The sequence below is a fragment of the Salvia splendens genome, chromosome 7 (assembly GCF_004379255.2).
Source record: "Salvia splendens isolate huo1 chromosome 7, SspV2, whole genome shotgun sequence".
Lineage (NCBI taxonomy): Eukaryota > Viridiplantae > Streptophyta > Magnoliopsida > Lamiales > Lamiaceae > Salvia > Salvia splendens.
This window is the reverse complement of record NC_056038.1, coordinates 30,733,609-30,746,165: the sequence shown is the minus strand read 5'-3', so window position 1 is coordinate 30,746,165 and position 12,557 is coordinate 30,733,609. Positions and strand designations below refer to the sequence as shown.

At 34.2% G+C, this 12,557-nt stretch overlaps 2 protein-coding genes and 1 long non-coding RNA gene across 3 annotated transcripts; 1 reads left to right on the top strand and 2 right to left on the bottom strand.

The window, feature by feature from the left end:
- The first annotated feature begins 2,748 nt into the window (after positions 1 to 2,748).
- LOC121810720 (protein FAR1-RELATED SEQUENCE 5-like) lies at positions 2,749 to 3,975 on the top strand. Its single transcript, XM_042211468.1, has 3 exons — positions 2,749 to 2,924; positions 3,068 to 3,334; positions 3,495 to 3,975. The coding sequence occupies exons 1-3, from the start codon at positions 2,749 to 2,751 to the stop codon at positions 3,973 to 3,975; spliced, it is 924 nt and encodes a 307-aa protein (XP_042067402.1).
- Positions 3,976 to 4,238: 263 nt separating this feature from the next.
- Positions 4,239 to 5,804, bottom strand: LOC121811575. Its single transcript, XR_006052722.1, has 2 exons — positions 5,120 to 5,804; positions 4,239 to 4,649 (listed from the first exon to the last, which is right to left on the bottom strand). It is a non-coding gene; the product is annotated as an uncharacterized LOC121811575 (long non-coding RNA).
- Positions 5,805 to 6,861: 1,057 nt separating this feature from the next.
- Positions 6,862 to 7,651, bottom strand: LOC121810718. Its single transcript, XM_042211467.1, has 2 exons — positions 7,261 to 7,651; positions 6,862 to 7,200 (listed from the first exon to the last, which is right to left on the bottom strand). The coding sequence occupies exons 1-2, from the start codon at positions 7,606 to 7,608 to the stop codon at positions 6,862 to 6,864; spliced, it is 687 nt and encodes a 228-aa protein (XP_042067401.1). The 5' UTR covers positions 7,609 to 7,651.
- Between the last annotated feature and the right edge of the window lie 4,906 nt (positions 7,652 to 12,557).

The window sequence follows — 12,557 nt, the reverse complement described above, 5'->3', positions numbered from 1 at the left end:
TTTTTTTTCTATTTATCTCTCTTATTTTACCAATTATGCATTAAAACTCATGTTAAACCAAATATTTATATTTTTCAAGGAAGTAGGGAGTAATATATTTGAATGGAGGAACAATAATGCTAATGAGTTTAATTAGTAGGGATCTGTAATCCATAGATATTGACTTCATATATTTAATTGTATTATTAATTAATTAATTAATTACATGATGTTTGATCAAATTCAATAAAATGATACTACGATATTTCAAAATTAGAAAAATTAAAAAATAACATGTTTCTTAAATTTTTCATTAAGGCTATCAAAATTATGTGGATTGGGTAATTAATAAAATTAAAGGATACAATTTTTAATTAATTATTAAAGTACAATATTTTTTAATTAATAAAAATAGGTAATATTAAAGTTTAATATTTTTAATCAATAAAATAATTATTTTTTTCTTAACGAATAACTCAAATCCGACCCAACCTGACCCGTTACCTTCGGGTTCTTATTGAGTCGACCCTATAAGGACCCAAATCCTAAACGTGCCTATTCGTATCGTTCAATTTTATACAAATTTAATAATAAGTTGCATTATCACATCTTATTCCTCCTCCAATTTGTATACATTTATGATTTTAGATTGTGTATAATGTCATAATGATATAAATTACTCCCTCCGCTTTTTAAAAATAACAACTATTTCCATTTTGGGTCGTTCCTAAAAAATAGAAACTTTAGAATCTTTCTATTTTAGGACATGTGCCCCACAATCCACTAATTCTACTTTCACTACTTTTTCTTTTCCTCTCTCTTACTTTTTCTCTTCCTCTCTCTTACTTTACTCATTTTTCTTTTCTTTTCTCTTACGTTACCAATTTTTCTCACTTACTTTACCAATTGTGCATTTAAACCCGTGCCGTTTCAAATGTTTCTATTTTTTGAATACGGAGGAGTATCATTTTATAAAATTATTTCACAATTCAAAATTAGTTTCAGAAAAATAAAATTGATCGTGCACTACTACTAAAACTTAAATGTAATATTAACAATAAGGGGATGTATTTATATCCATTTTCTAATTTTTGTTCAACTTTCTCCTTAAATCTCAGCCCCGCAATTTGAAGTTCTAATGGCAAAAAATAGTGCCACTTGTATTTAATTAAATTAATAAAAAAACCGAAAAGGGTGTTGTTGGTATACACAAATCAGTTGGTTATGGTAAGTTCCTTGATTATCTCTATCAAATATTACGACAGTTTCTCTACAGATTACACGATACAATATTTCCTCTCTCTAATCTTTCATCTTTTTTTCTACGTTGAAGACATTCTTCGTTGAAGACGAGCGCTTCTGAATCCATTCTCTCTATACTTTTTTCATTTTTTTATCCTTGTTAAAAATCGCAACTTGTTGGATCACTGGTTTATTGTTTGCGTTTTCTTCAACAATGGAAGAATGTAATTTTATTTTTTACTTTACTCAGTATGAATCTGATTTGTTCACCTAAATACCTATTTGTTGGAGTTATCGTTCATTGCAGAAACTTACGGTATCTTTTGTTTGGTTATGTTATACAATCTTGATGAGTAGTTTAACATTGACAGTGTTTGGTTGTATGTCGCAAGTTCAAACTTATTCCCCTAGGGTTTAGAAATCTTTGGGGCTAGGGTGTTGTACGGAGTAACTAACACAACGTCGCCAAAGACCACGAGTTTCAGTCATTCCTCTAGGGTTTAGATATCATCTCTGTCAGGGAGTAGTTTTAACCGATGAATATAATGTACAAAATTTTCAGTGTAATGTATTTTATGAACTGAGTAATGGACGATATGTGTGTTTTGTAATGTAAATTCTGCTGAGCCATTTTTCTTGTATGTCGCAAGTTTTACAACAGTGTGTGATTGTATGTCGCAAGTTTTAATTTAATCCCCTAGAGTTTAGAAATCTATGGGGCTAGGGTGTAGTATGGAGTAAGTAACACAACGTCGCCAAAGTCCATGAGTTTCAGTCATTCCTTTAGGGTTTAGATATCCTTTCATCTAAGGAATCGTTTTAACTGATACATATAATGTACAAATATTTCAGTGTAATGTATTTTATGTACTCAATAATGGACGATTTGTGTTCTGTAATGTATATTTTTTCTGAGCCATTGTTGTTGTGATTTTATACAGTGTTGGTTATACTTGAGTGTTCTCCAGAATTGAAGCCCGTCGTCGGTCAAAAGTTCCAATCACTAGATTTTGCTTTTGCATTTTACGATGTGTATGCACGCGCTGTTGGATTTGATATGCGCAAACAAGGAATAAGGAAGACGGACGGTGTTACTACTTTGTATCATGTTGTATGCAGTAGGGAAGACATCAAGAAGACAAATGAGGATGACCAAATGAATGCACGTTCTGGATTTTCTATGAAACGCAGACGGTTATCCAAGCGTTGTCGTTGTAAAGCGAGCATATTGTTCAAGTTCTTCCCTGAAGGAGGTCTTCCAGGTTATATTATTCAGGAGTTCAATGAGGTTCATAACAATTATATGGTTGAGGTTCAGCATCAGCAGTTTATGTCACTTAATCGAAAGTTGGATGATGTACATCACAAATTCATTCTTGATTGTTCGAAGGCTAATATAGGCCCCACACTTACCTTCAAGGTGTTGAAGGAAATTCTCGATGGTTTTGATCTTGTTGGTTGCAATGTCGGGGATATCAGGAACGCTTCTCGAGACATCAAAGCATACGCACATGGCTAGACGTACAAATGGTGTTGGATGATATGGCTAAGAAGAAGGAACTGTCCGAGGCGTTCACATATCACTATGAGGTTAATGCTATTAACCAGTTGGTTGCTCTGTTTTGGTGCGATGGTTTGATGAAGACGAATTACCATATGTTTGGTGATATTGTGGCGTTTGACTCTACCTACAACCCAAACAGGTATACATTATTTACTTATTAAACTGCATTACTTACGGTTACATTACAACACTGGGATATGTGCATTACTCTCTGCATTACAACACATCTCTTATACATTATTCGTAGGTAATGATGCATTTTTCTGTGCTTCTGATACATAGGTATTGTATGATCTTCACGCCATTCACGGGAAAGGACAATCATGGAAGACCTGTAACTTTCGCCGCTGGTTTGGTGTGCAACAAAACATGGGCTTTTGCTTGGTTATTTAAACATTTCGTTGAATGCATGGGTGTTGCTCTAAAGACGATCGTAACAGATCAAGATTTGGAGATGAGATCAGTTATTGAAGAGGTTATTGTCGGGACTCGCCATAGATGGTGTATGTGGCATATTATGCATAAGTTAGCCATCAAAGTTCCGAACAGGTTAGTGGTTACTGAGGGACAGAGATTTCAAGAAAGAATTCAATGCATGTGTCTGATCGGACTTGCTTGAACCCCACAAATTCGAAGAAGAGTGGAATGGAGTAGTGGAACGTTATGGCCTGGAAGACATTGACTGGTTCAACCCCTTGTACGACTGTAGGCATGTCTGGATACCTGCGTACTTCAGAGATTTTCCACTTGGGTCGATGATTAGGACTACCTCGATATCTGAATCGGAGAACAGCTTCTATAAAAACTTTTTGAAGCCACGCGCCAACATCGCCGAATTCTACTTGAATTTCAACAATGCTATGGAATTTCAGCGAAACAGTAGAACAAAGTTGGACTACCACGATGCAACTGCCCTGCCCATATTGGCCACTACCTTGCCATTTGAGAAACATGCTTCGACGATGTACACCGATAGTATGTTCAAGAAAATACAAGAGGAAATTGTTGAGGGTAATGACAGATGCTGCGTTTTGGGTTTTTCATCTACAGATATGGTTGACACCTACAAACTTGGGGACAACAATCGCAATTCGTACTTCTGTGCTAAAGCTATAGGTATAACATCGTCTACAGCTTCCTCGAAGTCCATCCTAGGCTGCTTCGCTGCTTTCCAACAAGCAAGGAATTAAATTCGACGGTTTCAATAATGTATCACATGATTATAATGTAATGCAAAATATTTGATACATACTGTACACAAGCACGCAAATAATGCAGAGAAGTATTAAAAATAATGTGAACACATGTCTACAATAATGTACAACTACTGTATGAATACACATACCAGATTCACCTTTTGCTGCTTCGGTGATGTGCAAAACAAGACATCAATACAGAATTTAAATCGGCAGAATCAATAATGTGTCACATTAATCTAATGTAATGCATACAATTGAATAAATAATGTACAACATGAAGCAAATAATGCCCAGTTGAATACAACATCCACTCTATTACAAGAATTATATGAATAATGTATAAGAGGGTATACATAATGTCTCTTATAAAAGGTACTAAATCAATCAATGTACGCATGAGATAACATCAATTAAGCAATTACAGCACCACAACCATGTTGGACAGAAAATTCTACGAAAACGATACATGTAGGTTTTAAAACCAACATAATGAACACCTCTGCCTACCAAAATGTATAAGCAAACGAAAAATACATAGGCAAAATAAGGATATTCTGCATAAAAAACAGGACACCAAGCCATTACTCACCTGCATTTTGGGAGGGTTGGCTCTTAAAAGGTCTCCCTCTCTTCGACATATCTTTGTATATTGGCTATTCAAACCACTGTCCGTCAACCACATTCCAAAATCAGTAAGATTTTCTCAACAAAATCGATCAAAACACTAATATAAACAGTAATCAACTAAAAAATTTAATAATGGATAGAATTATAAAACAAATGAACACCATTTCATGAATTACAACAAATATCAAACAAACGTTTGTGCAAAATCGTGAAATCGTTTAGTACAAGATTGATTAGTACTATATTCAAACCACTGACAGTCAACCGCAACCCAAAATCAGTAAGTTTTCCTCAACAAAATCGAACAAAACACAAATATAAATTAGTAATCAACTAAAAACTTCATTAATGGTCAGAAAACTAAAACAAATGAACACCAATTCATGATTTATAGAAAAAATCGAACAAATATTTGTGCAAAGCATGAAATTGGTTGGTACAAAACTGTGAATCGTCGACTATGTGGTGTTTTTATGGCAAAAATCGAAGGTACAAAAGTGTCTCTTACCAAAAATCGGAACTTTAATCCATCGCCTCAGTCTCTCCTCCGCCTCCGTGGATTGAACTGCCTGGTGATGTAACGGCCAATATTCTGCAGAGGCTGGGGGCGGAGGAGATGCTGAGAGTTTCCAAGGATCCTGTCTTGTGGGAGTCATCGATATCTCCAACCCTAGGCAAGGGCTTTTCAACGACGTATACAATGCTATGTGTCGCTGCGCAGCGGATTGTAGCCAAGGACGGTTGGTCGACCTCACTATCCAGTAGTTCGGCGACGATGCACTCATGGACTACATCGCCGATCGGTAAAATTATACTTTTGTCATTCATTTTCGAAGTTGTGAATTTACCAAAATTCATGTTTATTCCAACAATTTGCCCTTATTTTAATGTGTTTATGTTCATTGTGTTCAAGAGTAATTGTTGAAATAGGATTTGATCAATTTTTATTTTTTTTGCTATTTATTCCAACAACAGGTATTGGCGTGTGAAAAGTCTGTGTATTGCTTCGCCTTAGTAAATTTTATATAGTGGTATCATTCTAGTAGATAGAAAGAATCATTTTTTTATTGAATTTATCGTTCTACTTCAATTTAGCTTATATTTGCCCGATTGATCATATTTTCTCCGTTCATGAAAAATAGTTTATCTTTTATTTTAATTGATCCATCCATAAGAAATGGTCCATCCAAAAATCAAAAGATTCTCTCAAATACTACTTTTTTCTTTTTTTCATATTTTACACATTTTTTCTCCTTTTCTCTTTTACTTTAGCATTGAAACTCAGTTGCCTGCCCATGGGACTATTTTTAGTTCAAGAATGGAGTATAATGTAGTAGACGTGAGAAGATATTTGAGTTGTTTTGAACATTTCTCTTGATTTTATCACATAAGCATTGTAAAGTAGCTTCTTTTTACTATTTGTTAACGTTATCTAATCATTTGTTGTTCTACAGATCACCAAATCTCAAACGACCTAAACTTGTAACTTTGCTTTTTCATATCAGGAGATTGTGCAACTAGATGTACCGTTGCCTAATTGCAATGGTGGCGATCCATTTGGTACTTCTGCCTTCGAAGTTGAAGATCACGAATATGACTATTATAAACGCTATTGTTATAAAAAGTTTTATCAGCTAGCACATCAACAGCAACAACTTCAGTAGATAGTAAAATTATCTTTTCTTCTATTGATTCTTGACTTTTCTTGTTTAGTAATGGGTTAGTTGTGTTATAAGTTTTCTATCTTCATTTTATCAATAATCATCCTTTATGCCTTATTAGTACTCTTTATCATTAATAGACTTTATGCCTTTTTGTATATTAACTGATTCCTAAAATATTGTCCTAGCTTTAATCCATCAACATTTTATTTGAAGTCATTGGGCCATTTGTCCATAAAAACATCAGTTTGTATTCTTCCCATTGCTTGAGAATACCTGTATCACTTTACATGTTTTATAATTGATTAAATACATTAAAATATTAAAATTAAAATAATACAATTGATTCAACTTAATTTTAAGCAAATGTACTATTAATTCACCATGAGGTCACTCCCTGTTTCAGTTGTTTATATCTTTCGTCTATCCATATGGCCTGTCTCACTGAGAATCTATCTTCTCTCCATAAAGCGGATAATATATTTTAATAGGAAAAAATACTAAACGATTTTCCACAAAATGAAAACGCTACCAAATTTGAACAGCGATAAAAATCATAAAAGGAGTAGTAGATAGCAAATTTGAACATCTAGTTTTGAAGCATGACGTTCATCAAATAGGAAAGTCGGTCAGATTTGTTGAGTTGAGTGAACTCCTTAACTATATAATGATCTTCAGTATTGACTATCATTGTCGCAGCTCGCATGTAGACATCAGGTTTGATATCCATATCATTCAGGATTGCAAATGCATCATCACACACCTTTGTCACTTCCAGTTTTTGGAGACCAGATTTCACAGCTCTGGTTGTACTTGTTTTACGGGAGCTTTGTGTTTTGATCGAGCCGCTCTTACCAGTGTTTTCCGTAAGAGAACAACACTTGCACCACTTCTCCCACAGCTCAACATTATCATTTTTAATAGCCTCCTGCATCAATATTCAACATCACTTTTTATGTATTCCTTTAAAGGATAGAAGCCAACGTACCAGTTCAGGAGATGGAGCGTTTTTCATAGCCGTTATCTTGCTGCGCATTTCTGAAACTTCAATAGGCTGATTCTCGTCGAACCAGAAATGGTGTCTCAGTTCGGCTTGGAATGTGTCACACATACTCCTCCATTCCTTGCACTCGAAATGGATGTGGCTGGAGTGACCGGCCTCGACTTTTTTATCAACGTATTGCTTGTATACGTTGATCAGAACCTCAACCACACCAATATTCCAATCACAGGAATAGTCAGCAATGGCCTTCTTCTTCTTTTCTGCGCTGTTCGTCTTTTTCTTGTTGAGATTTACACTGCTATCGCTTGACCTGCTGCTTGAGGAAGAAGACATTGCAATGCTGAATGCGAGAGGGGATGGAAGAAACAAGAAAGTATTTTTGATGAACAGAAAGCTTCTGCTGAAAGATATCAATGTTGCTTAGTAAGTATAATCAGAGAGGAGGAAGAAAGAATGAGGAGAGAACATGATGAAGAGGCAGAGTGTAGAGTTTCTATATATTGCATGAGGCTTGGCTTCTGTTGAAAGTTTCAAGACTAAAATTTATTTACCATGTAGTAATTCAGTTATGTACTAGAGAAACTATTGCATTAATTTAATTAATCATAAGATTTATGTACTAGAGAAATACAAAATAGAAATCCTATATATTGATTCATTGGGTGCATGGCTTCTACTGAAAGATTCAGTAATTTTTAGTTTTTTACTATTTGCATATAGTTAGCATCTATCGTCCAAGTAATTTAGTTATGCAAGAGTACTAGAAAAATTAATGCTTTGATTTATTTATCATAATATTTTATGTACTTTTAGGTGTGTGCAGTGTGCATGATTGATGGTTTATACTTTATATATGTATGTTCCTAAATTGTTCAGAGTGTTATTGTATATTCATGCATTCTTTTATGTCATTTGATGAAATACTTGAACAAGGAAATATTTTATCACCTTATGACTGCATGCAGCCTCCTCAATTATATTGATGACTTATGAAACATTTGATTGCCCTTGTTGTAAACCACTAAACCTAATACAGTAGTAGTTTTGAACAACTATTAATGTTGCTTCGTAAATAAATCATGTATTATTGAAAATAAAAATATAAGTTAGGATTTTGATAATGTTACAAAGTTTTGTCATTAACAACTTTGAAGCCCAACTATTATGAATTCATTCATTATATATCCTAATCTAGCCCATTAATTTTCACCTTGGTATTTCAGGAGAGAAAAAAGAGAATAGGTGGTTGCCGATTGCATACGTAAATATGTTGAATTCAATAATTAACGTCTACAAATACTCATAATTCTATACCATTATGGAGTAATTTATAATCAATACCAACAAATTATATGAGCTCATTATCACTTCGCAATGATGGAAAGTGTTCAAAACATTAGGTAATTTGGGTGTTGAAGCCTAGATGAGATCAGTCCAAATAAGTTAACGTTTAAATCATCAACTGAAGAAAAATAATTTAATACACATTCATCTCTGTCAAGAAACTAATGTTTTTTTTTTTTTTTTTTTTTTTTTTTTTTTTTTTTAAATTAACTTCATATATTTATATCATATATATGAAGGAGGAAATTATGATTATTTGTACTCCCTCCGAGTTCTATTTGATTTTGACACGAATTTTACGAAATGTAAAGATAAGTGAGTTGAATAAGTCAATGGAATATGAGTCTCACTTTTATATATATATATATATATATGGATATATTCATTTCCTTTTTGTATCTTTTGTTCTTTGTTCTTTTTAATCTCAGCCCCACGATTTTGTTATCCGACGGTTAGATTGGTGCCACGTGTCATTTAATAATGCAGATTTTCAGTTGAATAATGCACATCGACTAATAATGCACCATTATAGTGTAATAATGCAGATTTTCAGTTGAATAATACACACCGACTAATAATGCACCATAATAGTGTAATAATGCAGATCATCTGGACCGCTGATGAATGAGATCTAACGGCCAATATTAAGAAGAATAAAGGATCTAACGGATGAATAGGAGAATAACGCTCCCCTATATATATATATATATATATATAGGGTTTTGATGTATGCAAAACTAAATTTAAATATAGAAACGCAGAACAATATCATACGTAGGGCACTTTTAGGTCATAGTTAGTTAATTTTTAGGTCATGCTAACAAAGCATGACCTAAAATGATCTTAGCATGACATTAAACCCAAATATTATAATATGACCTAAAATTGCTTAATTATGACCTTCCGTGTTTTTAGTTAATTATTGACCATTAGATCATCTAATCATAGGGCCAAGATTTGGGCTGCATTTCTGGATTTAAATGCATTTTTATTTTGATCATACCCTTATATATATATATATATATATATATATATATATATATATATATATATATATGGTAGTGTTAATCTCCTTTTCCTCCCTTAGATTTAAGTTCATTCTTAATTGGAACTGTTAGATTTGAGGGATGGACGATCCGGATGAGAAGGTTACTAATGATCCCGCCCTCGCATTATTAGGGCCCTTTTGTGCATTATATAGGTAAATTAGTAAATGTACAGTACCAAAACCGCCCAAAAACAGAATGTGCGAAATTTAAGAGGGATTTTGCTATCACCTTCCATCTACTCCCTCAATTCATCACTGCAAATTGTCTCCCCACATTCCCACCACTCTCTAAACCCTAGCCGCCACCTGAAGCAACCGGAAATCTACAAAGAGACCGCGATTTTTGGAAGGTTTGACGTCCAAACATTATTCCCGTAGTGCGCGACCATCTTGTTGAAGGCGACGAAAAGGTAGGGTTTCAAAAAGGTTAATTTTTATGTAATACTCACCGTGAATCGGCAATATCCGCCGCCTACCACTCTACCTTCTCGTCGATTCAATAATTTATCCCCAAAAAAGTCTCTGTTTTCAAACCCACCTTGGTCTCGATTTGCTGAAATCATAAATTCGTTTTCCTTTTTTGTTAGGGTTCTGCCTATTATTGGGTGTGAAATTATTTTCTGGTTTACCATGCTTTAGTTGCAGATTTTGTAGACGAAATCTTAGCGGGTTTTGATATTTGTTTCGTTTCGCAGATACATTATGATGAAGAGAGGCCGACCTTCAAGATCTCAACCAACGCCGGCTGAAGGTGAGGGATCTATTTCATTTGCATGTAGAATTCCTGGTGTTGATGTACATCATTTAGTATTCCTTGGTGCATTCGTCGGCGGTTTTTTTGTAAATGGGGGGTAGGTGAATGTAATTTTCTGTTGTGCATTACTTGATTGATTGGGTACATTATTAGTCACTGTTTACACATTATTCGTCAAGTATTATCCATTATTTGACTGATTGTGTATACGGGTGATTGGGTGAATGCAATATTCATATGCGCATTATTTGATTGAATCTATACATTATTTAACTATTAGTATTCATTATTTATCAATTAATAGGTATTATTTAACTGCTTGTGTACATGGGTAAATGGGTGAATGCAATATTTCTGTGTGCATTATTTTATTGAATCTGTACATTATTTAGCTAGTTATTTACATTATTTGTCAAGTATTGAGTATTATGTGATTGCTTGTATACATGAGTGAATATGTGAATGCATTATTCCTGTGTGCATTTTTGATTGAATCTGTACATTATGTAGCTAGAAGTTTACATTATTTATCAAGTATTAGACATTATTTGACTGCTTGTGTACTTGGGTGAATGGCTGAATGCAATATTCTTGTGTGAATTATTTTATTGTATCTGTACATTATTTAACTAATAGTTTACATTATTTATCATGTATTGGGTATTATGTGACTGCTTGTGTACATGGGTGAATAGGTGAATGTCATATTCCTTTGAATGCCTTTGTACATTATTTATCTATTTTTATACATTATTTCTCAAGTATTATGCATTATTTGACTGCTTGTGTATATGAATCTAGTTGGTGCAATGTAATATTCCGTTGTGCATTATCTGATTGCTTCTGTACATTATTTAGCAAGTATTATACATCGACCATCAAGTATTATACATTCAATCATGTTTTGATGTTGTGTGTTGGACAACAGTTAAGCAGCTTAGATTGGACATCGACGAAGCGGTCGATGATGTAATTCCAGTTGGAATTGCCCAGAAATTCCGGGAGAGATTAGCAGAGGCGCGGACAAGTACAGCTCAGGAAGAGCTTGAGCATAGGAAACCAAGGGGGGAAGGTCGACCATCTATACAGCCTCAGATATGGCCACTGGTGGGAAAGTGCTGAGCAAACTAAATTGTTGTATACAATAATAACAAAAACATATCAGGAAAAATTATACATTACAGTACATACATTGTACATCACTGATTAGATAGATTACAGTTTACGATATTATTTGTACATTACATTTATCGATTAATACTACCCCCTAGTGGAGATGATAAATAAACCCCAGAGGAAGGACTGATACTCGTGGACTTTAGTTATGGTTGCGTTGCTTAAACCATACTACACCCTAGCCCCAAGGATTGCTAAACCCTTGGGGAATAATTGAAATGTGCCCTAAACAAGCAACCAGTGCCAATCTTAAATTATTCCTGAAATTGTATAACATAAACAAACAAAACGGTTTAGAAAATATATACATTGCAGTTCACAAATCGTCCATTATATAGTCAATAACATGCATTACCTAATACAATTTGGTGCATTATGTGTATCGGCTTAAACTACTACCCTAGCGACGCTGATAACTAAACCATAGAAGAAGGACTGATACTCGTGGACTTTAGTTACGGTTGCGTTGCTTGAACCATACTACACCCTAGCCCCTAGGATTGCTAAACCCTTGGGGAATGAGTGAAACGTGCCCCAAACAAGCAACCAGTGCCAATCTTAAATTATTCCTGAAATTGTATAACATAAACAAACAAAACGGTTTAGAAAATATATACATTGCAGTTCACAAATCGTCCATTATATAGTCAATAACATGCATTACCTAATACAATTTGGTGCATTATGTGTATCGGCTTAAACTACTACCCTAGCGACGCTGATAACTAAACCATAGAAGAAGGACTGATACTCGTGGACTTTAGTTACGGTTGCGTTGCTTGAACCATACTACACCCTAGCCCCTAGGATTGCTAAACCCTTGGGGAATGAGTGAAACGTGCCCCAAACAAGCAACCAGTGCCAATCTTAAACTATTCATGAAATTGTATAACATAAACAAACAAAACGGTTCAGAAAACATATACATTGCAGTTCACAAATCGTCCATTATATAGTCAA